The 26725-nt window shown below is 46.2% G+C and overlaps 1 protein-coding gene across 4 annotated transcripts in view; it reads right to left on the reverse strand.

Moving 5' to 3' along the window:
* CADPS (calcium dependent secretion activator) overlaps positions 1–26725 on the reverse strand; it is a gene marked incomplete at both ends in the record, with an annotated part of 173015 nt that overhangs the window by 102212 nt on the left and 44078 nt on the right. For all 4 annotated transcript variants that reach the window (XM_079540332.1, XM_079540330.1, XM_079540329.1 and 1 more), the window contains 3 exons: positions 10216–10337; positions 12003–12239; positions 15525–15605. In XM_079540332.1, the coding sequence (XP_079396458.1) occupies positions 10216–10337; positions 12003–12239; positions 15525–15605 (440 nt within the window). The remainder of the gene's footprint in view (positions 1–10215; positions 10338–12002; positions 12240–15524; positions 15606–26725) is intronic.

The following is a 26725-nucleotide window of genomic DNA, read 5'->3' on the forward strand; positions in this document are numbered from 1 at the left end:
TCTGCCCCAGCTGCTAACCTGACAACCTGTTTTACCTTATTAGAGCTTAACTTGCTTTACTTTTTACAAGCAAAATAAGCAGATCATCACTGTAGGCTATGTGGAAGCTTTAGGAAAATATTTCCCTAAAGGTACTATCAACATTATTAACAAGCCTGCCTAGGAGATCAAGAGTATTTTTGTGAATGAAACAAATAGTATATCCAGAAGGGAAGGTACTACTCTGAAGCCCTAAAGACAAAATCACTCAAAGACCACGATGCTGCTAATTGCACACTGCTCAGTATGTAGGAGAAACTATTTGGGATAAAAGGATAAGGCTTCTGGGGTCTTGTCCTTACTGCGTTGAACCAGGCAGCAGATCTCTGAGTCTGCTTGTTTCTCTTCACAGCAGCCCACTTACTTGAGTTAAGAATTTTCTCCGTTGTCCTCGAGAGACATTGATTTCATCATTCCTATTCACCTCCAGTGCCTACGTGCCTCTAAGGGAAACTTTCATACCAATGACCTTACAAGCTGAACTTACATATTAATACCCAGGGGAATTAATTAAATCCTATCATTCATATCCTGTTGTCTCTAGCAAGCCCACACAGCCCCTGACTAATTTTACAAAGGTGAGAGCCCTCTTCCATCCACGGTCCTGTAACTTCATCCAGCTACAGCATCAACACCCATGATTTCTGTAAATAATGAACAAGTGCAACTGAATTACATCACTGGGCCATGGATCAGTCCCCGCTAACCAGCTCGGCCTGTCAGCAGGCTAACGTGGGAGCAGCTGGAGAAGGACTTGCTTTAGATGGGGTTGACATTTAAAAGTGATCTATGATCAGTTTTCATGGGCTTCAGAACTGCCGGAGGGCACCTTTTCTCTCTCTCCAGTACATTTATTGAAAGTTTGCCCAGCAGCTTGCATGAAACAAACGGGGAACAAACAGAAAAGAAAAGTAAAAAATATTAGAGGAGAGCTACACTCTTCCCTGCAGATGTACCTTACAGCCAACATACACAGCATGAGCCTGGGACATGCCACCTCACCGTGGGGGACACCACGTGTATGTGGTCCTGTCCAGGGCAAAACTGGTATGGCTGCTTGGTGCAGGAAGGTGGCGGCACTGCTACAGTCTGTCTTCATTTACATTCTCCCAAACTCCTGCCTAAGAAATGATGGTTTCCTTCTTTAGCCTGCTCTCCACCTCCCAGAAGAGACCTAACCAGGGAGCAGCTTTAGTTCTTGGGGCACACATCACAGATGCCTGAAGCTCAAGCAGCGTCAGAAAAGGCACAGAGCAGACCTGCCTTCCTGCAGCCAGTGGAATAAGCAACACTCGCCTCCCTAACTGCGGTGTTGAGGTGTCGTTCACTTTTACCAATTTCTTGAGATAGCAACAAGGAATAAATTAAGTGTAACGGTGTTTAACTGTTACTATATGTGAAGAAGCCTGCTGCAAAGCTTTTTATTATATTTTCTAATTCTTCCCATACACCAGCTATTTGAGAACAGTAGGCAGAAGCTGATGACTAAGGTAATAGTCCCTGGTGAGCTTCCTGAGCTGCCTCCTCACTTCCCTGTGAAGCAGCAGCTCTGTGATGCAGAGTAAGCACAGATTTACTCCGCTCAGCAGGACAACCTGGCACAGGGACAGCATTCATTCCGCCGGGCTGAAAACGTTAATTTCATTTTCAGAAATGAGTCTCTGCAAATTTCTAGGAATGATGCACAGCTGCCAGCACAGCCCACGTGCAGATCCCTGCACCAGTGGCCTCTGGGAAGTGTCAGCAAGGCAACAACAGAGCAGGAGATGGGTCTGCAATGCATGGCATAGAAGGCACCCATACCTTCAGCAGCTGGCCCACAAAGAAGTCATAAAAAGAACTAGGGCATGGCAATGCCTCCAGGAAAACAGATATATTTTTTGCTGCTCTCGTGGGTAATGGCAATAGCTAGTATTTTATATTTAATAGCTAAGGTTTTTGGTTTGTGTCTTTGGGATTTCAAAAAGAAAAAACAAAACTAAGGGAAAAGAAAAACGGAGGGGTTTTGAGGGTTTTTAGGAAAACACATGGCTAAGTCACATGTTGTTGTGACTCACAGATTTGTCTCAGTGGGCACTGATCCATGTGAGGTCCCATTTCTGCAGGAGAAGCCCACAAAGCAAAGCCAGGCTGAGATGCTGGGCTGGGACAGCTACAAAATGATTTGTCATGTTTTGTAGTAAGACTACAGACCTACCTTTAGGTCAGCTGGTGATACATCACTTGTAGAGAGATCAGAGAATAATATCATAGAATCATAGAATGGCCTGGGTTGAAAAGGACCACAATGATCATCCAGTTTCAACCCCCCTGCTGTGTGCAGGGTCGCCAACCAGCAGACCAGGCTGCCCAGAGCCACATCCAGCCTGGCCTCGAATGCCTCCAGGAATGGGGCATCCACAGCCTCCTTGGGCAACCTGTTCCAGTGCATCACCATCCTCTGTGCAAAAAAAGCGATATACCTGCTTCCTGGGGTCTGCCATGCAGATGTGCCCACGTTACCTGTCCTGGGCTCCTGCTATTGTAAATGGAGTTAAGACAGTTACATCAGTGCATCAGTTAAGATGCACTGGAGTTAGGCCTTAACTTGCTCCACCCCAACCGAGAGGCTGAAAAAAGACGAAAGGAAGCCTGTCCTCCAAGTGCCCCTGTCCATCCACTGCTGCAGGTGCACAGAAAGGTTTGAAATGAAAACCCCAATGGCTACAGTTAGATGCAGAGAACATGCTGGTTTCATCCATTCAAAAGTGTCCTCTCTAGGAAATCAAATTTGGGCATGAAGACAGGTGTCTTTCTACTCCACCTACAGAAATGGATTATGGATGGTTTGTATCCATCACACAGTCTGGCTCCCAAGACCTGCTCAGTCTCCTCTGAGATTCCTCCTGCTCTAAGAGGATGGCTGCTTGGTATCAGAAGTGATAACCAAGGTGATCAGACACAGAAGGACAATGTGTCCTATTTTTGCTCACATTTGTTTCCTCGCCTCTCTGTTGTTGGTAGAACGGCCTTTCAGCCCCATCCCCAAGGAATAAGCTGAAGTGGGAGTGACAGCACAAACAAATCAGGCACTCTCAAAGCTTTCCTAGAAGGTAAGACCTGCTGACTTTGACATAGGCAGTGTGCAGGTGGCAGAGAAGTCACTGCCCTAGTAAGGCACACAGACTGTGGCTGCCTTCCTGCTGCACACAGGGCACTGACACCTGCCCTGATGGGCAACTCAATGGCTTTCTGAGATTCCTTGCTTTCCTGGGACATCCTAACTCCTTCCCAAGGAGGGTGCATCACTCAAATGCCAAAAAAAATACAAATTATCATCAAAAATTCTTCTGCTTATGGAAAGTGTGCTTATTTACCCAAAAACACCACTGCAGATAGCACTAAATGTGTTATGGAAAAGGTGAGCAGACAAGGATGGATCAGCTCCTACCACAGCCAGGGATTTCTCCAAACCTCCAGCCATCAGGGACGGTTCATGTTTTCCCACCGCTCTGAGACACCATCTCAATGTCACATGGACCCCATCCTGCTGAGCACCCTGCTACCAGCACACAAGGCAGCTGCTGAAAGGGATGTGAGATGGATTACATCACATAATAGCTATTCACGGCCACGAGATGGCATTCCTGCCCCAGTGATGTCCCTCTGACATGCCTGTACCCAGCACAGCGGCACCCAGTGCACACAGGAGCACACACCCAGGCTCTGCTTTTTACTGCAGAAGTGGGTCTAGTTTGGAGGAGAATTTATGGCAAGGCCACAACCTTCAGAGCCTCTATGGGAGAAATAAGCACCCTGATTACTTGGTGTGATTTAAATGATGACTGCTTTTAAAATGCCCTGTGCTCCTGCTTAATACTATGATTTTACAATTAGAGGCAAACAGCTCAGCAGGAGGGCATAGAAATGTAAGCCCAGCTACCTTTTATTGGGAGGTCTGAACTGAAAGAATAATTGCTTTTACAAGGGCTGCCTACCCTGCGTGCTTGACAATACTTTATCAGTGTGCCTGCTATGGATACGGAAGGAATCAAAGATTCATTCATGAAATCAGTCTGCATGCATTTACTACCTGTTGTTGTTAGCACTCCTGGCATAAACTCACTTCAATACCATGCATGTTCTCACTGCTATGCTATGCAGGAGCTGAGTAAAGACTTCTGCTGCTGAATCAGTGCAAAGATGTCCCACTGAGCCAGCCACAAAGCCACATGTTTTACACAAACAACTATTTAACTCAGATATGGTTAATCATTTCTATTAAGTGCTACCACCCTGAAAGGAATCCAAACTAAGGAAAACTCAGGTATGGAAAAGGAAAGAGAAGCCCTCCCTCTGAAAACACAGATTACTGGCACATAGCCGAGACTCTCCCTTATAAAGTTAAGAAGAAGAAAGCAGCAAACTAGCTCCTGGATGTAAACCAAGCCAAAAACTGTACAAGGTCTTTGCCCATGCAGTGCCAACAGTACACAGCTCCCTTGGTGCTGCTTACACAGGGCTGCTGCTCACTAGGAGACCTCAGCACGTTCACAAAGGAAACAGGTCTCCACCTTCATCTTCATAAAAGACAGCCAACATGTTGACAAATGACAGTCAAGGCTGGCCATTCCATTAAACCATTCCTTCATCCACAGCTCTGTCCAGGCAGGAGTGAGCAGAGTAGCACTTCTTTAAAGCTGTTCTTTAAACCATGCTCTGTATCCTCCTACAATGCTGTACCCTTCATTAAATAATAATGTGCTCTACTTGTACACAGCACTTGATAAATAAACCAACAACTTGGCACTTTTCATGTCTGATCCCCTGCCTTGCACTCGGCAGGTGACGTGCAGAACTTGGATGAAGGCATGGCTTGTTTTTTTTTGTACACCAATCATGGTTATTAAATAAGACGACTGAATGTAGCCCAGGACTTTTGTTATTCAGCTCTCTTCTTAATTTAGCAAATATTTTAGCACACTGGATCCTAGGCTCATTTCCATGTCCTTTTGGCCTTACCTAGCCCATCTTAACATTGGTTGCATGCATGGGAGTGATGCAGCAGACGGGTGTAGATGAAAATTGCCTTGGGCATCATCACACCTTCTGGACTACTTAAATTTGAATGTATGCGCTATCACAGGAATACATAATTCCCAAATGCATAGGAACACTCAGGAATTTAGACAGCTGGCTAGAAAACAGAGTGAAAGAAAGGTGCATGAGCTCAGCCCTTACTAGACATCAAAAAATCCATGCAAGAGCAATGCCACATACGCTCCAAAGGTCAGAAAAAACACAGCCAGAGCTTGCATTTACTTGATATCACAGGCAAGTCTACAGGAACAACTACAAGAGCCAAGTCTATTGAAACAAGATTTCATTACTCGTCAACGCCGCCTCTAGTGTAACAGTTATCAATAGTGCTGCTGAGCAGTAGGTCCACATACGAGTTCACTTTGCAGGTAACAGTCACAGAAGAGAGACGTTCTACAGGCACAATGCCTGGTGTGTGAATGACTTTCCTTTGCTACCCCAAAATAAACAACAGCAAAAAAATGACCAAGACTAACACTGCTCAGAGCCTCACCCTTGGGGTCAGCTTGGTATCCCAGAGGTGTTGGCGTCTCACATTAGCTGTATTCAGGGCTCCATCACCTGCTCTTACACAATCATAAGGCTCCTGTAGGTTTTCTGAGGAAAAAGAGCTCTAAACATCTGCACAGCTGTGAATCAAAACCATGCAAGAGGAAATGGAAGCCAATCAGTCTGGGTAATTACGGCAGCTTATCGTTATGCTGAAGCAAATCCGAAGAGGGGGAGAAAAAAAAAAAAAAGCCTCCTCCTAAAATTTCCTATTTGCTTTTTATCATGAACTGCACCCATCGGAAAGGCACCACAGGCACACACTGTACCCACCAGCTGTGCTGGGGATACACAATGGGAACTAGGGGCTATGCTGCTTCTGCTCATGTTAGTATAAACCCCTTTATAAGTTTAATGGAGTTAAATTTGTACTACAGTACAGTATGCAGTATTTATTTGTAATTCATAAATGTGAGCTCATCTCCAAAGGACCTTTGCTGTTCTACCCTGGGGAACGCTCGCAGCATCTCCCAGCTAGCTGTGCCAACAAAACACTGAGTGCAACAAAACGCTCTTAGCACGCTCCTACTCCATGCAAAGCCACTGAGCATCACTTCAAACTGCGGTGTCTGAGGCAGGGTTTTCCCAAATGATAAGAGCAGACTTTCCCCTGCTGCAAAGAGAGAGGACACCCCTGCCCTGCAGCTGCCCCTCCTGCAGGATTTTGCAATTTGCTGCCCACCTCCCAGAAGGAGACCCTCACAGGGCACTGTGGGAGGATGTGGTGCAGCTCCTGTTGGGCTCACAGTCAGCAGCATGCTGCATACCGATCCAAAGCTAAGACACTCATCAGGTAAGAAGCTTGCAGAGAGGGTTTGGTGCGAGAACCCAAGCATGAGCAGCCTGTCAGGGCAGAGCTAAACAACACACCCATCTGAGCACCCTGAAAGTCAATCAGGAAGCAGCATCGGGAGCAATGACAAGGATCAAGCAGGGCATCTGTCTCCTGGCACAACATCTAAGGGAATGGAAGGGGGCAGAGACAGAGAAGTTTAAAAGTTTACGAAAGACATTGCTCAAATTAGAGTGAGCTTCTGGAGGGAGACAAGGCTCAAGCCCTTGACTGTAATGAGCAACATAAGACCTGACGTGGTCTGAGGTGAGAGTGCAGTGTCTTCACTCCAGTACTACCCCATGCACATTCTCCCCTAACCAGGTGCTTACTGCTTTTAACCCAGATAGCTCATTTGAGCTCAGTGCAGGTACAAGTGATTTTCACTATTGTATACAAGGGGAGAATGAGACTCATTTCCACGCTAAAGTATCTCCAAGTGGATATACAGCATTTATTTACAAGGCATGAAGGACCTTGTTGTTAAGGTCTCCTTCCTTTCTTTTGTTCTGCTCACATACAAGAATTGTGGTGTTATGAAGAGGTGAATCACTGGTACAGCCCATGAGCACTGCTACAGGCATAGGTCAACATTCCAATATATCCCACAGCCTTTTTGCAGACTGTAGGACAGAGGTGCTGTCACTGGACCTTTTGTGCTGCTCCCGGACTCACTGGCCACCTTGTTCTCCAGCCATGCAAACAACCACATCAGAAAAGCAGCTCCTGGCAGGGCATTGCTGGAGATGTGCACAAGCCACCTCACTCTCTGAGTTTTGCAGAGAGCAGATATCAAGACAACTGGCAGGGAAATAAAACCCTCTAGGGCCTGCAAGAATATTGTTCCAGTGCAAAAAGCAATAAAATCCTGCCTGGACTGGGATTTGGGATATTATACAGAGGCATTTGTGGGTTAGGGCACAACACAAAAGCTTTTTCTTACACAACTTATTAAAAGCACTACTAATAATACACTGCAAGCCTGATCTGAAATAACCCTTGCTATTTCAGGTCTGCCTTTCTCTAGAACTGTGCCATCCTCAGTACTCGTGCTGAGACAGATAATCCTTACATGAGGGGATTGTGCTTCAAGTGTCAGGAATCCAACATGGAGCCTAAGAAGAAAAAAGGACAAGTATTTACTGCCATCCTGAGAGGCAAATCCCTTGTACACAACCAAGCTGACTGTTTGGTACACCCCACTGCTCACCCTGCCTCTTCCAGGCTCCACTAACAGGATTCAGGCTCTAGAGTCACTAAGATGAACATCTGATTCTCAAAAACGGCTCACAGTTGAAGGAATCACAATTTAATCTGAGAGAATACCGCCTCTTTTCAGAACTCTTTTCAGTGTTAATCTGCCCACAGATACTTAAGCTGCATTCCTATTTTTTGAGCCTCTGAGATACAGATGACTTGGGATGTGCAGGGGTAAACTCCCCTGCTTCAATACTCACACTTTTGTAGCAGTATGCTCAATATCCCCCAAACTTACCCCACACACCCAGGCCATGCAGCACTCAAAGCAAAAACACACAAAAACTTCAGGTCTGGGGAACATGATGGGGCTCCATGGGGTAGCTCAGCATGCCCTGCCTGATCTAGTTTCTTCACCAGTGAGTGTTTTTCTTATGACAAAATGTACATGAGCAAATGTGGTGTGAATGACCTCAGTGAAAGTGATGCTGGCATCCAAGGGACATTTCAGAAGTCTATTTTGGCTCAGCACAGATCTTTTGTCTGCAACACAGCAGACAAAACACGCCAAGGACTTTTCTGAGCAGTTCCTATGATTGTGTGCATCACCGGAATACCTGAGGGCATTCAAGTCATGTATTAAGCAAAATGACAAACACGTCACATCTGGTTCATTCTCTCTTTTCTTCTTGTCTAAAGAGGAGAAGGTAAGTACAGTAAACTGCTTTCACTCAGCTTCTGTGTCCCCTGCGTGAGGAAGCAAGGTGAACAGTGTACTTCTAACACACAGGAGGAAAAAGGCAACGTTTTCTGTGATGGTCTCAGGTTTCTGTGGAATGTTACTGTAGAGTCTTGGCTTGGGTGTCTTTTGGTTTTGGATGTAAATCCCAGGACCCTCAACAAATGGAACTGCCAAGTGCTTGGGCTTTTTCATATATATTTGCCCAAGTGATGGAGCAACGCATAATACTTCAAACCTGACTTGCACCTCTGTAGGAAGTCAGCACAGAGATGAGGGTGATGGACTTACATAACCTGTACCAGGCCATAGCATTCAGTGTTGGCTGCATGTTCCTGAGGGCTGATGGCTTTCTGCCCAGACACTGTACATTTCATTACGATAAAAAGACCCATTCAATTAAAGAGCTCACTCCTGCATCCCTTATTTCCAAAACAACACTTGTATAAATGCTGACAGCAAGAAGGCTTGTATAAGGAAGGACAGATTCTTAGAGCAACAGTGGAATGAAAAGACTGAGATAAGAAAGTACATGTAAACCAGCAAGTCTGCTATTTAATATGGGGAACAGTAATTTCCTCCAAATAGAAGGAAGCAACAAGAAAACCTAAAATAGTGACACATGCAGGTTCGTATGGAGATTTTCTTCCACATACAGCACTCCTACTTCCTTCTCTGAAGCAGATTTTAATGCGTTTCGAAAAGTAAGCTAGGCTGCAGTACTTCCCCTGATTGGGAATGTTGTGTTTAAATCACTTACTGCAGATCCCTATTCTTCTGGTACAGCGCAGGGTCCAAAGCATCAGCATTTTCTGTGCCTCTGCGGGAGGATGGCAGCTGATGGGAGATGTTAGCTGACACCTCCATGAGAGCACCTCCCTTGAACCATCTGCCTGCACTGCTCGTGCATTTGCATGTGATGCAACTGCACGGCTTCAGTTGGCTCCAAGCTTCTTTCCTTCCATGAGCTTTGAAAGCTCCTGGTGAAATGTCACTGGGGATTGGTCCATCATAAGAAATAGGGTATGGGATCAGAGAGGGAACATCCCAAGGGCAGCCCCTCCTGCACCACCAAGCATCTCTGGAAGAGCTTTATTTCAACTTAGAAATTATATGAGGATGTGCACTCAAAATGTCATTAAAGAGTGAAATCTCTATGGTAAACAAGAGGAAAACAGTCTCAAAGCCACATGAACTGTGTTTCAAGTCACGAATATAACAGATCAGAAAGGAAATAAACCATTCATCATTTTCTTCTTCCAAATTAACAATGATTAATTATTACTTGCAGACTAATACAAAATCTGGAGGAAACAGGAAAAGCAAAGTACAGGGCTGAGGTGGGAGTTGTAGGGTTTGGGCCAAAGAGGACAGAAAAAAGCTCTGCCCTCGAACTTAACCTCGGCACCATGGCCTCAGACACAACTTTAACCAAGCGAGTTGAAGCCCTCCCCTACTCTTCTGTTCCACCTCCAGCTGTGGCTGCTGTTTCCCTTCCTCACAGGGCCACCAAAACCCAGTAAGCCAGTAAGGATGAGATTATGTACCTACACCTGATGGCAACAGTTCAGATGGACACTCAGACAAGCACTTATCTAAGCGCCTGCTTAACTCCATCCCTACTTAGCAAAGCACTTACGTACAGGCACAAAGTTACATGCTACAGGGAGACATAAGCCTGTCATTAACACTTTTTTTTCCCTCAGTCAGGCAGGGCTTATGTGCCATTCTTAGCCGCAGAGCGATGCTCTGCATAAGTGACATGAAAAGCAAGACTCACGTTGGCTTTGATGCTTCAGCCTGGTCAGTCTGCAGTTTCTCACCACCTTCCACTTCCATGGTGCAGTACACGATGCGGTTGGGGGCCAACGACTTCAGACCCTGCACCTCCATGATGACGACCTGCGGGCAAAGGAAGGTGGTGTGAGAGGAGAATCTTCCCTCAGATCTCACTGGCTGCTGATCCCATGGGTCAGGCAGAGCTGGGGTCCTCCCTGTGCTGCTGGGCAAGTAGGGGCACCAGGGAGACCTGCAAGGAGATTGGCAGGCCTGCCTTGGCTCCTCTCTGATGAGCAAGAGTTCAGTGTGCAGAGCAGCAAACAGATCTGCCACCTCTTGAAGTCAATGCTTCGCTCAGCTGCTGCTTCCCACTGGAAGAGTTCAGCTGGAGCAAAGCATTTTTGACATCCCACTGTAAGGATGAGTCTTTTCACAGCTATACACGTTACACAGGCTTTTCCAACAGAGAGGTCCAAGGCTTTGTGATAGTTCTCTGCTCCTCTGTACAGTAGCACTCAGAAGTCAGGCTTTATTTGATGCTGCCACTGAAGGCATTGTCTCTGGGTTCACGGCCCTATTTTAAGAAAGACTGAACTGAATATTATAAAGATGGTTTCAGCCCTCTAACGAGTTAAACTCTGAGACTTGACAACCAGCACTGTACATTTTGCACTGGCACAGTGTATTGAGCAAGAGACTCCGCAGGGAGAGAAATAGGAAACTACACAAACCCAGGATTTTCTTATTTTTCTGCATCCTACATTTTTGACCCCATTCTGGTGCTTGTTTTGACAACGTAACACAAAACCATTGACAATCAACATCTCTGTACCGGTGCTCTGAGATGCTGATAATTCCATGGAGTAAATGCCTCGCCTAGACCACAGATATGTTTGCACAGAACAATTAACTCAGCTGAAAACAGCACTATAGCAGCACTTCTTTCAGGACAGAGACAGCCTATTTCAGAGGAAACCGTGTGTCCCTGCAGCACTCTACCACCCGCTGGGCTGTACAGACCTACAGCTCAACCCACAGCAGAAACTCAGAGCTCAACACAGAGCAAACGGCAAGCCAGCAAACCACAGTATTTCCACACAATCTGTTGGGTGCATTCAAACCTCAGCAATTTTTAATGATTTTCCAAAGAGGAAGCAAAGCTTGCAGAGAAATAAAGTGGCACCCCTAACTGGCAATAATTAAACACTGACATTTACAGTGTGTTTCAGTACACTGAGAACTAGAACTGCCAATGAGGAACCCCTGTAGCATTATACAGGCAGAGTTGTCAGCCTCAGGTTCTGGTTTTGTTCCCTTAGTGCTGCAGAAAACAAACTGCAGTAGCCAGGATACTGTGCACATCTCAGGGGTACTGCAAAACATAGAGGCCCAATTAATCCTTGCATTTATTGCAGTGGTTTTAGAAACAATACAGGGAGAGGGGCTTTGGTTGGAGCTACTGCTGTGCAGTCAGAAACAAGCTTTATGAAGTCAGACAAACAGGCAGATTTCTGAGCCAGTAGATAGGCATCAGCAGGAAGTTCTTTTACAGCAGGTTTATCTTTTACAATTTTTTCCAGCAAGATAATCAGAAGCCAGAAAGGACAGTATCTGACTACAGGCAAAGCTTCTGGTAACTCAGAGAGGTTCCTCATGGAGATCAGAAAATGACTCCTACTGATCTCTCTCCACCTAACTGTTAAGCTTGAACTCTGCAGAAGTTGGCTGCTGAAATTTCTGTTCCACCACTTTTGCAGGCTGCCTGCTGGAACACAGTGTGAAGCTCACCTCCAGGGAGAACGACAACACAACGTCTGACTTGGACAGCTGGTTCTCATTTTCTTCTCCCATGTCAATTATCGAGGTGTTGTGACTACGCTTCAGCTTCTGTAGCTTGAACTCCGAGCCTCCTTTAGACACAGGCATGCTCTCTAAGTTGGCCATCAGGAGATTGACAGAGGACTTCAGCTCCTCGATGTACATGTTTTCCATTTCTTTGGACACAAACTTGGGAAACTTGCGCTCCTTGGATTCAAAAACAAAAACAACAGAATGAATCGTGGTGACAATCAGCACAGGGAGAATCCCTCGGGAGCATGTGCAGAGAGGGGGGAACGCCCACCAACCAGATGACAAATTACAGCTTCCCCCTGTGTAATGCAGAACCATTATCATTAGCTTCCCATAGCATTACTACTTGGTCCTTATCCAACTTTGCTGTTTCTTGCATGCACTTGCACTTCATTTGTTTCCTGTCTGCAAATGGCTTCCTTGTTATGTATTAATTCCCAATTTCAGAAACAACAGGTCAGTTCCCTGCTGAACTTTGCGACCGACAGCAATTTACTAACAAGTCAAAGCATGCAGACACTTCAGGACTTTTTTTTCCCCCAATCTCTCAGATGTGTCAGCTGAAAAAACACTACTGAGCCCAAGCTGTGAGAGGAGCCCAGGGAGGCGAAACAGCAATATGTGGGCAGGACTGCTTGTACCCAACTGCAGAAAGGGTAGAACACCCTCTTCACTACTTGTCAGGGCCAGTGCCTCCTTCCGAGATAACCCTGATGCTAGCAGTTCTCTGCCTGTGGATCCTGGAGACTTCACTGGGAGATCCTCTCATGCTGCCTGCTATTAACAAGACCATGAGAACCAACACGACACTGCGAGGAAAATGTGATGTGCTCCAGAACATGCTCTCTGCTTTGAATTGCTGCCTGTGCCTCAGCTCTGTTGGGCTCCTGCTCTATGCCCTACACCCTCAGATATGTCTGCCCATTCCCCAAATGTGCTCAGGCTTTGAACATCTCACAGCAAGACTGTATGAGGTGTACGACAGCAAAGCAGCATCTGCAGCCAGAGAACTTGAGGCTGACATGCAAAGCATCTTCTCAGTTGCAATTCATAACAAAATAAAAAGCAGTTTGTAAAATGTACACTAAAAAAGAAAACAAGGTCACGTTCATTCTACAAGACTGTTATAAGGCTGCTGGAAAAATACTCCACTGCACTCAACAGCCTACCCACTGCAAGCACAGCTCACGGCTGCGTTTACTCCATAGAGTCTTCTGTTTCAAGTCTCAATCTTGGGAAGCAATTCTCTCAAGTAAATTAGAGCTGGTGTAAGATAAATTACCTAATCAGTCTGTGTTACTGCATAGGCATTACGAAAGTTGCAAGCCACCTCTAGAGAAAGAAAAAAAACACAACTGTTTCAGATGTTGAAAACTACTGCCGAAGCAACGATGCTCAAACATGATTGCTTTTTTCACCCTGCTGCTGCCACTCTCTCCAGGGACTCAACTTTGGCGCTGTCCCCAAAAACCTCTTCACAAACACAGCAAGACCTGAGACAGTTCACTGTGTGTCACCAGCAGCTTCTTATAATGAGGCTAAAAGCAGGTAGCTTGAAGTGACGCGTAGCAGTTTCATTGGGATTGGATGTGATGATGGAAATGCAGAGATGCAGCTACAGTCCTAAGTTACCCAGCATGGTCCTGCAGCACCGGGATATGAGTGCTTTTAGAATCCACTGCCTTTGTTGCCTCTTACCTATAAATGTCCTCCTAATGAGGAGTTAACTTGCCTTTAGCACGGTGTTGGTTCAATGAGCACTGCAAGTCTCCCTGTGCAGCAAAACTGTGTTAAAAGCTGCAAATTGGAGATAAAATTGGAAACACTGCCCTCTCACAGAATTGAATTGTGAGCCTACTCTGTGCTACAGGAAAAGCAGTCCTGCCCAGAAAGAAGGATACAGAGAAGGACTCAAAAGGTCATTTGGATGCCTCCAAAAGGCAGCATTCATGGGTCTGAAAGAACAAGGATTCCTGCAGACAGGTGCTGGTGGGATCTGACATTCTGGAGAGAAGGCCTCCAGCAGCCGTGTGAACGAGATTAAATATCAATGACTGCCAAACAAGTAAGTCATGTTTACTACTAACCTCCCTCCAAGCTGCACTGTTGTGTTTGAAGGTTGAATTCTGCACTGGGAAATGTCAGCCTGTGTTTAGGACCTTGGTGTGACTGTCTCTCACAGGTCCAGCAGTAGCACAGTTTGTTTGCAGTATCCTTGGGGGTGAGTGGAAAAGGCAAATCGTTGTTTGCAAAAATAACTCGTGAAGCTGCAGCCTCTGCTGGCTGCTGCTGAACTATGCACATGCCATAAAGACAAAACAAAGCAACAAAATCAGACAATCTCAATCTCATACCCAGAGCCTGGCTACCCATCTCAGAGCAGCAGTGCACTGCACAGGGGGGTACATCTCACTGCAAAGAAAAAATATTGTCCTGAAAATAAAATGGCAGAAGGCCAAGTGCTGAACAAAGGAAAGCAGCTGCAGTCAGTTTGCTTCTGGTGTTACCTTTCTCATGAAAGCCTCAGCACTTGGACACAGCTTCTTGTGCACACAGGGAGGGACGTGGGTCCCCAGCCTGAGCTAAGGCTCTCTGATTACACCTTTTTGTTTTCCATATGGTAACAGTTCCCAGATCATCCAGAAGCCAGATAGATCATTCCCAATGTCTTCAGCTCCATTAGGGTTTTATCTATAGCTCAGAGCATCTGATCGGAAGCAAGGATAAAATCTTGGCTGTGCTGATGTCAACAGGGCCCAGAATTTCTCTCCACAAGTGGTCAACCAGAGGCCAAACAAATCTGCACTGAGAGAGGTGTGATTTGTTCTTAGGGAGATGTCTCCTTACAGAAGGGTCCCTGGGGCACTTTGCTGGGTGTGTTGTTACAAAAACTGTCTTGAACTCCCATGTCTGCTGCTCTGGATGACAACGATGCCCACAGGGGTGCAATGCTAGCCTGCCTGTCCTCATGCCAAGTGTGAACATGTTTGAGACAGCAAATGTGCAGTACCCTTACAGAGGCAGAATGTACCTACAGGCAGGGAACTGTGGCTCCCAGCAGCCCAGTGTACTGCACAAACTCTTTAGGGCAATTCTGGCTTCCTGTTACATGCTATATATTACCAGCCAGCAAGGAAATTTGAAGAAGAGGGTTCAGATGTATACGTGCATATCTAGCTGCAGCAGTTCAAGACATTTTCTTTCCCAATTCTGAGGACTCACGAATACACCCAAATATTTTGAAAGCACCTAAACTATCTCAGCTCATTAGGGACATTCCAGGAAAATCACATTGTAACAGCATCTGCAATAGTTCCTTTCTTCATAGCTGAAGAACTGCTCATTTTTTACTGTGATTATTGGGAGGAGAAATCTGTGAGGGAAGTGCAAGACCTGGGAAGAGTAACAAACTACTTATACACTTGTCAGTGCAGAAGATTTGTAAAATTTCTTTTTTACCTTGGCAATTTGCTCTGCCATTTGAAGACGTCCATCCAACTCACGTCTGATCTGTGCTGCTTGCTCATCTGGGTTGTCCAGCTACATAAAACCAAACAAAAATATTAAGGTTAAAAGTCAACCAATGCAGAACCTTCAGAAGCCGTCCAGTCTTTCAGGCTGATCACTCAAAGTCTACGTGCCACATTCACAGGGTCCCAAGAAGGACAAGAGCAGAGGAATGTGCTAGCCCTGTTGTAGATGCTTGCACGACCTCTGCACACAAGGCCCAGTCACCAACCAAACACTCTCCTGCTCCTGCTTGGCACCCAGAAAAAGACTGCAGCCTTCAGCAAAGAGCTTCTCCACAACATTTCCCCCAGCGCTGTAGTTCAGGCACCTGCTTGGCCCCCAATCATCTTCTGAAGATAAAAAGTTGTTCCTGCCGATTAAGGAAGCAACTACAGCGCATGAGCAAGACACAAGTGTCTGCAGCGAGCAGTTTTCCATTGGTAGGACTCAGAGGTAGGTATGTTATTTTCAGTGGGAATACGAAGTATAGATCACAGAACAAAAAAGCACAAAATCAAATTCAGACACCAAAGAAGTCAAAAGTCGCAGTAATGACGCAGCAACCTTATAGCACCTTTCCACTCCGACCACTCTTCAGACCCTTTCAGAGTCATTTCGGCCTCAGTACAAAGCTAGAAACATGCTGTGATGGCTGGCAGTGGGGCTGCTCCACCCATAAGCGCAAAACCAAGCTCAGCCTGGTGCTAAACCTCACCATTTTGGTTCATTTCTTGTAAATGTGACTCCACAGAGGATGGCTGGCTCTCCCATCCAAGCGCCCTCTTCTGGCTATTCTGGAGGAAAGAGGCAACTCAAGAATCCAAGGTTAGCACCCATAAATCACTTTCCGAAAGCCCATCTTTGCCCCTTTTTGAAATACCGCCTATAGACAGGGACCTCCCAACCTGTGTCTTAACCAGCCAGGGTTCAAGGGCTGATCCTTTTGGCCACCAGCAAACAGCACTGCCACCAGCTGCTGTACGTTAGCTCTGCTGTGACAGCCATGCATAAATGAGATTTAAATGCTGGTCTGGGGTTGCTCTCACCACCTCCCTGTGTTTTATCCTCCTCCGGAGACAAACTGCTTTACAGAACAGAGCAAGGCTGGTGCAGTGCAGTCTGGAAAGCTACAGCCGTGGCAACGACAAAAGTTTCAGTTCTCAGGCTGATGAGTTACGAGCAATTCTGTTAGAGCTTCCCAAGTGTGCAGAAATATCTTGCTTTCCCCCAAACCAGCATCTGCCCATGTAACCTGTGTCCTCTTGCAAGACATGCTCACTCCTGTGTGGAGCAGTGTGCATGCAGGAGGACAGCTGCAAATTGCTTCAGTGCAGATTTTCCAAAGAGATGACGTTCATTGCAGCTGAGATTGAGGGAAAATACATTTTGAACATTTTGAAAGCCTCCGTTACAGCTTTAATTAAAGCAGGAAAATGACACGGTTTAGGACCCTGATCCAAATTTCACTGAAGCTTCAATGATCCCTAGTAGCCACCTCAGTTTCACTCAATGCAGCTGTACCAGTACACCTTCCACAACCTGCCACTCTCACCTCCATTTTCTCGATCTCCAAACCAGTATGGAGCCATAAAGCACAGCTTCCTCAGCAATTCTACTAAACAAAAACATCACGTTACTGATGCTCGCACATCGGCGATGTGATAAGGTGCTCAATTAAAGGGAGGAAATGCACAATTCCAGACTTCCATATCTTAGCTCTAAAAAAGGGGGCATTACTCGAATTCCATCCGAGCTGCAATAATTGAGGCTAATCACACATCACCCAAAATAGCTCAGACGTCAAATATAGAAACCAAGGATGCTGCTTTGGAGATGTTTTGCAGTATGGTAATGAGCCAGCAAACTGTCTCCGACTTTCTGTACTTTCTTGATTTTGCAGAGGTTTTGCAGTGATGCTACAGGTGTCAAAAACTGCGTCGTGGGGAGATCTGACCGCAGATTACTCCTCTTAGGAGGCAACAAACTCAGCACCCTGCAGCAGCAGCTGGATGGGCACCGCACTCCTCCCCAGAGCTACGGGCTGCCAAGCTGGTAACCGAGACTTCAAGGAAACAGAGTATTTCCAGGCTGTATTTTCAATGACTTTGCAAAAAAGCTCCACAGCAAGAACTCATCTGTCGGAAAGTGATGACAAAGAAGCTCAGCGACAGCCCATGACAGCCAACAGAACGTCTCCCACTTGTTGTGCAAGGAGCAGGGTGAGGCTGCAATCCCCGTGTGCTCCCACAGCTCAGTCACTGCTCCTGCTGACATCAAAGCACACCACGTACGTTTTACACAGCCATAACACTGGAGAGGGCTATTAAAAGAGCTGTGCTGGTGCCCATAAAACATACTCTGCTCGTGAAATCAGGTACAGGGCGAATGTAATCCATGCTATCTAAGCGATATCGAACAGCCAAGGAGGGCAATGCAGACCCTAACGTCATTACAATCCGATTTCTTAACTAGAGAATGAGCTATTTATTTCCTGCTGTATGTATGCCCACTTTATATTCAAATACTTGACAGGCAAATACGTAAATAATTTACAGAGTCAAGGAGAAATTGAATTAGTTTCATTCTGCATTATGACTATGCTATGGGTATGCTACGAATAAAGCAAGGAAATAAATCAGAAGGTTGCCCCAGTCAATTAAATGGGAAAAGTATTATAAATATCAGGATGTATATGATTTGTCACATGTGCTGGGCTTTTCTTCAGCAGCACACCACAAATAGATGACGTACATGATTTGCAGTTCTCAACTGATCATTACCCAACTGCCTGCTGGTAAATTAGATGTTTTCATATGTCTGCCCGCATACAACATTAGTTCTCTCTGCTTGCCCTGCAGAGATTATCAACATCGGTGTAACAGTTGTTAAAGTAAAACAATAAAAATAAAATAAAATTATGCAGATTCGATTTCGAGTGGAGCCCAAAATCGTCCAGAATCACAGCTTGTCTGTCACTGAATGCATCGTGGGGTGTATGCCTACTTTTAACCACATGGTGACTGTTAACTGAAAGGAAAAGATCTTGGAAAGGACCACTTTATAAACTGCTAAATGTGAATAAATTTTAATGAGTGCTAATATTAAAGAAAAGAGGTTGAAGACCTTCATGATGGAGATGTGGCACTCCGGTTCGTGACTTAATGGGCATGGTGGGGATGCATTGGGGCTGGATGTGGTGGTCTCAGAGGTCTTTTCCAACCTTAATGGTCCTATGATTCTATGATGCAACTTGGAGCACGCAGCATTTAATTCTGGGCAAAACCAATCACCTGCATGCAGGAGAACCCCATGGCTTCCTCCACTCTGAAACAAATGTGCTGCAGAGCTTTGCCTTGTAGCATCCCAAGGGATGGCAGGTAGTCTCGATGCTGCTTTCAAAGGTGGAGGAGAAGGGAAACAAACCCATCTAACCGAGCCCTAAGATTTGCAGTAAGATGCACAAACTCCTCCCAGTCCATGCTGAAATTGTTTGCTTCCTCTGGGAAACACCTCCCTGCACTACCGGGCTGAGCCCTGTGATTTTTAAAGGCACAGCCCCGTCTCACCTCCACTCACCCCAGAAAAAGCCAGGAGCATTCCAGGGCAATAACAGTGTTAATGGAGACTTTACATTCCAGTGGTTTTGGAGCAAAGCGCTACAGATTTAAAGCCCCACTTAAGGCTTCAGTTTATCACCGCTTAAAGCCCAACAATTACGAACGCAGCCCTGGCTCCAAAAGCGATGCTGGGCTGCCCTGCTCCCTCCTTCATCCATCCCTATGCCCGGAGCCATTTCGCTGGGCTCGCCGCAGCGCGTGATGCCGCAGAGGAAAGGCTGAGCCTGGCGGACTGCAGTCTGCCAGCAGCGCGACCTAAAGCCACCCAGAGCTGTGCCACCAAGCGTGGATGGGGCTCTGTCCCCACAGACACACGCAATTCAAACACAACGCCGAATGTTTACAAACATTAGTGGAGCAGACCAACGCACCGTGCTCTCAGCACCGTGAAGCTCCTGCTTTTTAAACTGTCACAGCGAACAGCACCGCTGGAAATAGCTTTGTAGTATGCAACAAGGATGTGTAAGGACAGGAAGCGACACGACGTGCAGCCATCAGCCTGGCACTGACAGCACACCGCGCACAGTGACAGGTATTGTCGCCATAATTGCCATCAGCCACAGGAGAGGAGCCAGAAACCATTGGGACCATTTAACAGCGTAATCCCTCCCTGCCAGTCACTGTTAATGCTAACATCCCTTCCCAGCCAGAGGAGCACATGTTACCAAGTCGCAATAAGTGGGGCTTGCTGAGGGTGTTCCCCTCCCTCTGAGGAAGGTTTCACTGTGGCTATGAGTGCAGCCATCCCCCTGCACCATACGCTGCTGCAGAGCACAACGCAGTGCTGGAAAACCACATTCTAAATGTGCTGGCAATGCAGAGGCATGGGGATATGCTTTGTGCTGCATGAGGAATAAAGCCACTTTGATTTCTAGGTTCCTGACCCACACTCTGTTGAACCCCACCCAACCAAGACAAGGGAAGGTTACCGACACCGAGTAGCCGAACCTACAGCTGATGTCCTCATAAAATAGTGAACTAAAACCAGCTCAGTGATTGCACTGATTCTCCAACACATTGACTTAATGAAATGCTTCTCCAGTGACAACATGCGTCAAGCTCCTGGAAACCCTTTGAACATTGATCTGGCCACTCACCCACCCAAAATGCAGCCAGATCACTGTGTTATGTAGTATGGTGCCAAAAGCCACCAAGAGGAAGACCCAGGCCTCTCACCCTTCGGCATGCCAGCAGCTATGTAGCTCAGCAAACGGTAGATTTTTCAAAGCAAACATGCTGGAGGTGAAGGTTGAACAAGAACACAACATGGGTGACAATGTTGCAGCTTTGATGTAGAGCTTTAGGAGAAATCTTTGTCTAGGAAAGGGAGGTTTCACTTTGTAATGCACAATGAGAGAAAATGCTGAAAAATTCATAAGTCCCCTTCAATTAATAATTAATCAATCAGTCAAGGCTCATTAGTATCTGAGGTGTCTGGCACCATGGAGTGCTCCAGGACAAACCCCACATGCAACACAGTCATAACTGACCTGTAGCATCCTTTCCCAAGAAGAATTCCAATAATTAAAGAAATATTCTTTCCCATAAGAATCATCAAGCTCTCAGCTCAGCTGATACCTCAACTAGACTGCAGAAAGGGCTGCAGGCTCCCTCCCAACATGCAGGTGGGATGCCGTGCTCTCTTTCAATCAGGAGTGTGATGGATGTTAAACTGTCTTGTAGCTTACGTCAATAATACCCTGGGCAATGTGCTAATCCTTTATGCAGCAAATTGCAACCCAAAGCCTGCCAGCTGCCTTGGGATTTGAAATGAGAGAGGGAAAGGGAGCAAGGACAGTGTCCCAGGTATTGCCCGCCTCTTGGGTCAGCTTAGAAGGGGCTGGGCATAACACAGCCAGAATGCAGATCTGAGCACATCTTCCTTCCTTTCCAACTCATGATGGGGCTGGGGGTTGCTACAGGACTGTGTCCTATTTAGAAGGGCTCTGCAATGGCTGTGTCTTGGTCTGTCCAACTCACTGCATGCTTTTACTGTTGAGAGGGTCACCTGATGCACACAGGCAATCCCTTCTTTCAGGGACTGCAGCCAAAAAATGGATTGTCAAAAAGCAGCTGATCCTCATTTACCCACTCCAGGCCCATGGATTAAAATGAAAGGGGAGATTTTTGTGATGGGGCCTCTCTGAAACCCCCTGGATTCAACAGTCTAACAACAAAGGGAATGCCTGCAGCTTGCTCCAGAAGGATCTCCAGAAGGGTGCTGAGGCAGTAGCTTTGCTCCAAACCCTAACTGGCACACTGGGTCAGCTCCACAGATGTCAAAAGATCTCTAGCCAGAAAGAAAGATATCTGAGTGCTGTGCCTTGCTCCTCCAGGAGAAGGATGTCCCTAAAACCATCTTCCCCTGCAGCAAAACCCTTCCCCGAAACCAGGGACAAAGTTGCAAGGAATGTGTGATGAGGGGATTCTCTTCGAATTGGCCCTTGTAACCCTGCCTGTTAGCAAGGACAGAAGAATACATAAATAGCTGCCGCCAAAGGGAGAGGCTTTTTAAGACAGCACCAGCCTTCTGCAAGCTGCTTTAAGACTGATGTGATTAAACATCAATACACCCCTGCACTGCTGTGCAACAGTGATGCTCAAGGCTACCTCTCCTCTGACCAGTCAGACTTCCTAAAATCAGTTCTTTAGCCCAAAAGAAGTGCTAAATATTTCTAGTACAGTGTAAACTTCCATCAATCCAACTAATCACAACCTGCATCTATTACTTTGCCAACATTTGTTCCTAGGGCACAATATTTGTGATCAGAAAAAGTACAAGTAGTACTTTTTCTTTTGTACAAAAGTACAAGAAACAAGATTTCAAGCAGAAAAGCTTCCGAGTTTCCAGCCGAAATCAATTTTCAAAAACTTTGGAAAAAGTCAAAAGAAATCCATCAACCCAGTGAAAAATTCCAATAACTCATTAGATATTTGAGAACGGGAGAGGTTTAACACTGGTTTAATTCTTGGCCAGGTTGTTTGGCAGTGAAACTGCCGCATGCCCAGATGGCTTTACGCTGGGCAAAGGCTGGTCAATGGAGGGTTTTTCTGTTGTTTGTAAATGTTACAGAATTCATTAAGCAAACCACCACGCAAGGTGACAAACTCCCTGCCCTTGCTGGAGCAGAGCCCTGCACCACTTGGCTCTTACACACACAAAACCCGACCTTCTGCAGGATGCCCATCGTTTCCAAATTCCTGGCCATTTGCTAAGCAGCTGCAGATCAGTGCCTGCTCCCTTTATCCCAGCAAGCTCCTGTGTTACTCAGTGAACCACCGCTGCTGTAAGGAAGCAAAGGGTCCTGAGGGGAATTGATTTAAAACAGCACAAAGGACTTGCACCATTTGGTTAGGGCTGGTGCTTTCCCCTCTAAGAGAAATCTCATTTCACAGCTCATAAGCTTTGGGGCTGTACTAGAAATGCAAGTGAAAATATTCACTAGGATATACCAGCAGCCCCTCCCTGCTGAGTGCTGACTTCAATAGCAGAGCCATAAATTCTGCAGCTGGCTGGGCTTTTGCACATCATGTAAGCACGCAACAGCCAGGCCCAAACCCTCCATCTAAATGCTGCCTTGTTGAGAAATGCTTACCCCATCAGCTGAGCAGGTTTCCAACACGTTTTGGAGGAGCACAGCATTTCTGCATGCACATACATGGAGAAGTGTAGAGGTTTCTCATGCCCTCCTTCGTGCTGGTGGCTTCATAAATAGAGGTGTCAGCCAGGCTCCCTGCACGGAAGGGCTTTGAAAAGGGAAATTTCCCCCCTCATTCCTCCCCCCAGCTATCTCAGTGTACCAGCACACTTCAACCCCAGCTTTGCAAGGATGCTCCGTGCTGCAAGGCTGGGAAAGGCTGAGGCAAGCAAACCCAGCACGCAGCTTTCTGGCAGCTTGTGCAGAGATAGCTACAGATTTATGAGTGGTGATAAAACAAAATAAATGAAAAACAGATGCAGAAGAACGGAGAGGGGGAAGAAAAGGCACTGTCTCCCTTTGCAAACGTTTGGCAGGCCATTAAAAAAACCAAAGGGATGGGAAAACACTTCCACTCGAATGGCACAGCCTTCCAATCTGTCTCTAGAGAACTTCTGAACCCCACAAATCCCTCTGCAAGATCCTCCATAAGAGGTGTACAACACTGAAAGGGCTTAAAAACTAAGCTGACCAGAATCTCTTGACCTCTGAGCATGCCTTAATACTCACTGCTTATGTATTGCGTAAGGATGCTTTTAGGCCTGCCTGGGGCACATGCTGAGCTATGGCACCATGAAAGAAATCGGAGCTCCAAATCCGGAATCAGAGCTCATGCAGCCCAAGGTAGATTGCTATGCTTAGTCTGCTTGTGTTTCTTCATAGCTTAGCATTTTCAAATCGATTAATATGAAGGAAATAATCTAGATTTCTGACACATGACAATAAACTACTATTCAGTTCTAAATATTTTGTTATAGCTAGAATTATCTGCAATTAACTCGTCCCAAACTATACGGAAGAAAGATCTATGTATCCTCAGATCCCAATCCCTTGATCAGAATCTTAATTAATGGTAAATACAATGGTCACATAACTCAAAATGGGCTTCAGCCTCTGCAGTCAAAACAAAGCTGCAGTACATTGTCACTCAGTGGGATTAAGAGTGACACACTAAGGATGCAGGAACACCTCCAGAGGTGTCTGCGTAACCTGTAAGGCCAGGTTAAGAATCTCACATAAGAATTCACACCACCTTAACAGCTTCACCTAATAGGCTAATAAAAAGGTCAGTTCTTTGCCCTAACATGTTGTGCTATGCATTGTAAGATTTCAGAGAAATTTACATCTAAGGGAAATTTCTGTTTTTAAATAGAAGCAATGCTTTTAGCCATGCAACAATCGCTAACTTATCACTGCATTTTGGAAAAGCCACCTCTCTTTAAAATAATTAGCATTCACCTGGTAGCTTCCCTCCAGCTCCACCATGGCACGTGGCCTTGGTTCCCAGTCCACCAGCAAGAGGCTGCGAGATAAGGGAGGGCCAGGGATGCTCCTGCCTGACAGCACCAACCTTGTGTCTGCCATAACAGAAAATATTAACTCCTGCTGCAAATATTATACGAAGTGAGATGCAATTAAGAGATCTGCAATTGAAAATCAGCCACCTAAAAATTCAGCCGTGCAGACGGCGTTAAATATAACTGCAGTTATTGCAAGGTAATTCAAATAGAGATAATAAAGCAGCAACAGCAAATGGCAGTCGATCACATCCCATCGTTAACACCCTTCTCCACGGGGAAAACTATCAGGTGAAGCTTCTGAGCTGCTCTGCAGTGTTGGGGCTGTGGGGCTGGGACAGTGCCATATCTCTGCTGTTCTTCATCACACATCCCAGGTTGGGCCAGCCCAGCTGTGTCACATGCCAAGACACAGCAGTACTGCAGGAGAGGGAGAGGCAACTACATCCTGTGACTCCTGGAGGGGCTAGGATGATGGGGCAGGCCCACAGTCCACAGGACCACCTGCAAAGGGGCCTCCTGTGCGTTACACCCCACACTGCACCTTCTCACATTGCCTTTGTCCTCAGCAGCCAAGGATGTGCTGGCAGGAGATGGCCCTGGGATCTTCTCCTGAGCTATTTGCCATGTTCATCACCTTAGAACTTTTGCTCTCCTGACATCTCACGAGCTGAGATGGATCATATCTCAGCTTAGCTGGGATTGCAATTCATACAGTAATTTGTTGGCTGTGACTAAGTTTTACAGTGCACTGCCATCCCAAATGACACATCTTTGCAGACTGAGGGGCCTTACCAGATCCACTCCTCACCAGAGCGAGCTTCTTGAACAAAAGACTGATTGATTTAGGACAGAACATGAGGTGGGTGATGGGTCAGGTCTCAATGTAACTCTTCCAGGTATCTCATCTGAAAGGAGCTCTCTGACCTCCTGCTTTTCGAGGAAACGCTGCTTACTCTGAGCTACATTCAGCATGGCATGACCTCCTTCCTTTGAAAATGTTACCAGGGCAGAAGGCTTTTGCTTACAGAGTGAAGGAAAATATATTAGATCCTGACAGTACAGCATTACACTTTCTGCTGCTGTTGAGGTCTCCTGACACTTTCTGAACAGCAGTGCATTGCAAAAATCAGGTGAAAATCTCCTCCCTGAACACATTTCATCTGTATTCCATCCTCCGCCTTCTCCTTTAAACTCCTGTGGAGGGCAACACACTTCACATGCAGGAAGAACAGGTAAGAGAGTGCAGAATATGCAGCTGGAATCCGGATGCAGAGTGCAAATGTGCCTGCTGATCCACGGCGTTCGTGCTGCCCATCTCCAATGGCAGCTGCATCTCCTCTCAGACAGAGGAAAATCACCAAGGAAGAGATCAAAGGGAAGAGAAATGCTTGGAGCATTCTCACAGGATTTGGTGTTTTTTGCATTTTGCACTGCAACCATGTCAAAACTGTGCGGCGATAGTCAACCTGTTAGTTCAAATGAAGGTATCATCGGATGCTACAGGCTATAAAATTGTGGCAGTGTACACAAACAGAACCTACCATCTCAAATCCCTTTCCTCCACTTCTCTCTATTAATCAAGTTGCTTGCTAAAGCAGATTTATGGAAACCAAGGGGCTGCAGACAGTGCCCAGGGCATAGGAATAAATACTGAGTGCGTGCAACCATCCATGGGGTCAGACAGCTCTCCTTGCTGCATCTCCATGCTAAAAAGCAATTCCCTCGGTGTCCTTCTCTCCCTCCAGCTGCAGCTATGGGGAAAAATAATAGGGACTGCAGCCCAAACACTGTGAGCTGTTGAGAATTGTGCAGTGAGAGAACTCTTGCCGGGCAATGGCACAGCTGGGAGAGGTGCAGGGACATGCCCCATGCTTTGCAGATGCAAAGGAACGAACTGCAGACCATGCCACAGCCCTACGTGGAAACAAAGAGAATAAATGAATCATCCTGCTTGCTGGCTGAGTGAAATCCAAAGATGTCCCCACCCCCTCAAAATGCATTCGTTTTCAGACTGTCTTCCTTACTATATTTTCTGTGATCTAAAAAAAAAAATAATATTTCATTCTGTTTCTGAAACGTTTAGACCTGTCCCCAGTTTTTCTTTTCTAAGCTTGAGAGCAGAGATGAAGCATTCCTGAAACAATTCAACTGATTCCTTGAGATCTCCGAAGCTCTTAATTCATCTCAGATTTGCATGAGCTGCTACAAACAAGCTGTGCCTGCAGAGATTGTTCCTCTCAGCCCTGCCCCCTTGCATCTTAATGTTTAGGGATGTGGGGGCCAGGCTTGGCCACAACTTACAAAAAACTTTGTTGCTGCACACAGCTGGGATGGTCTCCCCAAGACCATCACTTGCTGGTCTGCCTGTATCTGCTCCTGCTTTCCCTGCTAAACTGACAAAAGGGGCATGGGTATCCTGTCCTCAAGATGCAGGTGAATGATGGAGGAGATCCAAAAGATGGCCCTGGGCATGCTGGGGTTACAGGGTGCCCCAGGGCTGGCAAGGAACAACAGCTGCCTATGCTGCAAAGCAC

This window comes from Tetrao urogallus, assembly GCF_951394365.1.
Source record: "Tetrao urogallus genome assembly, chromosome: 10".
NCBI classification, from domain to species: Eukaryota; Metazoa; Chordata; class Aves; order Galliformes; family Phasianidae; genus Tetrao; species Tetrao urogallus.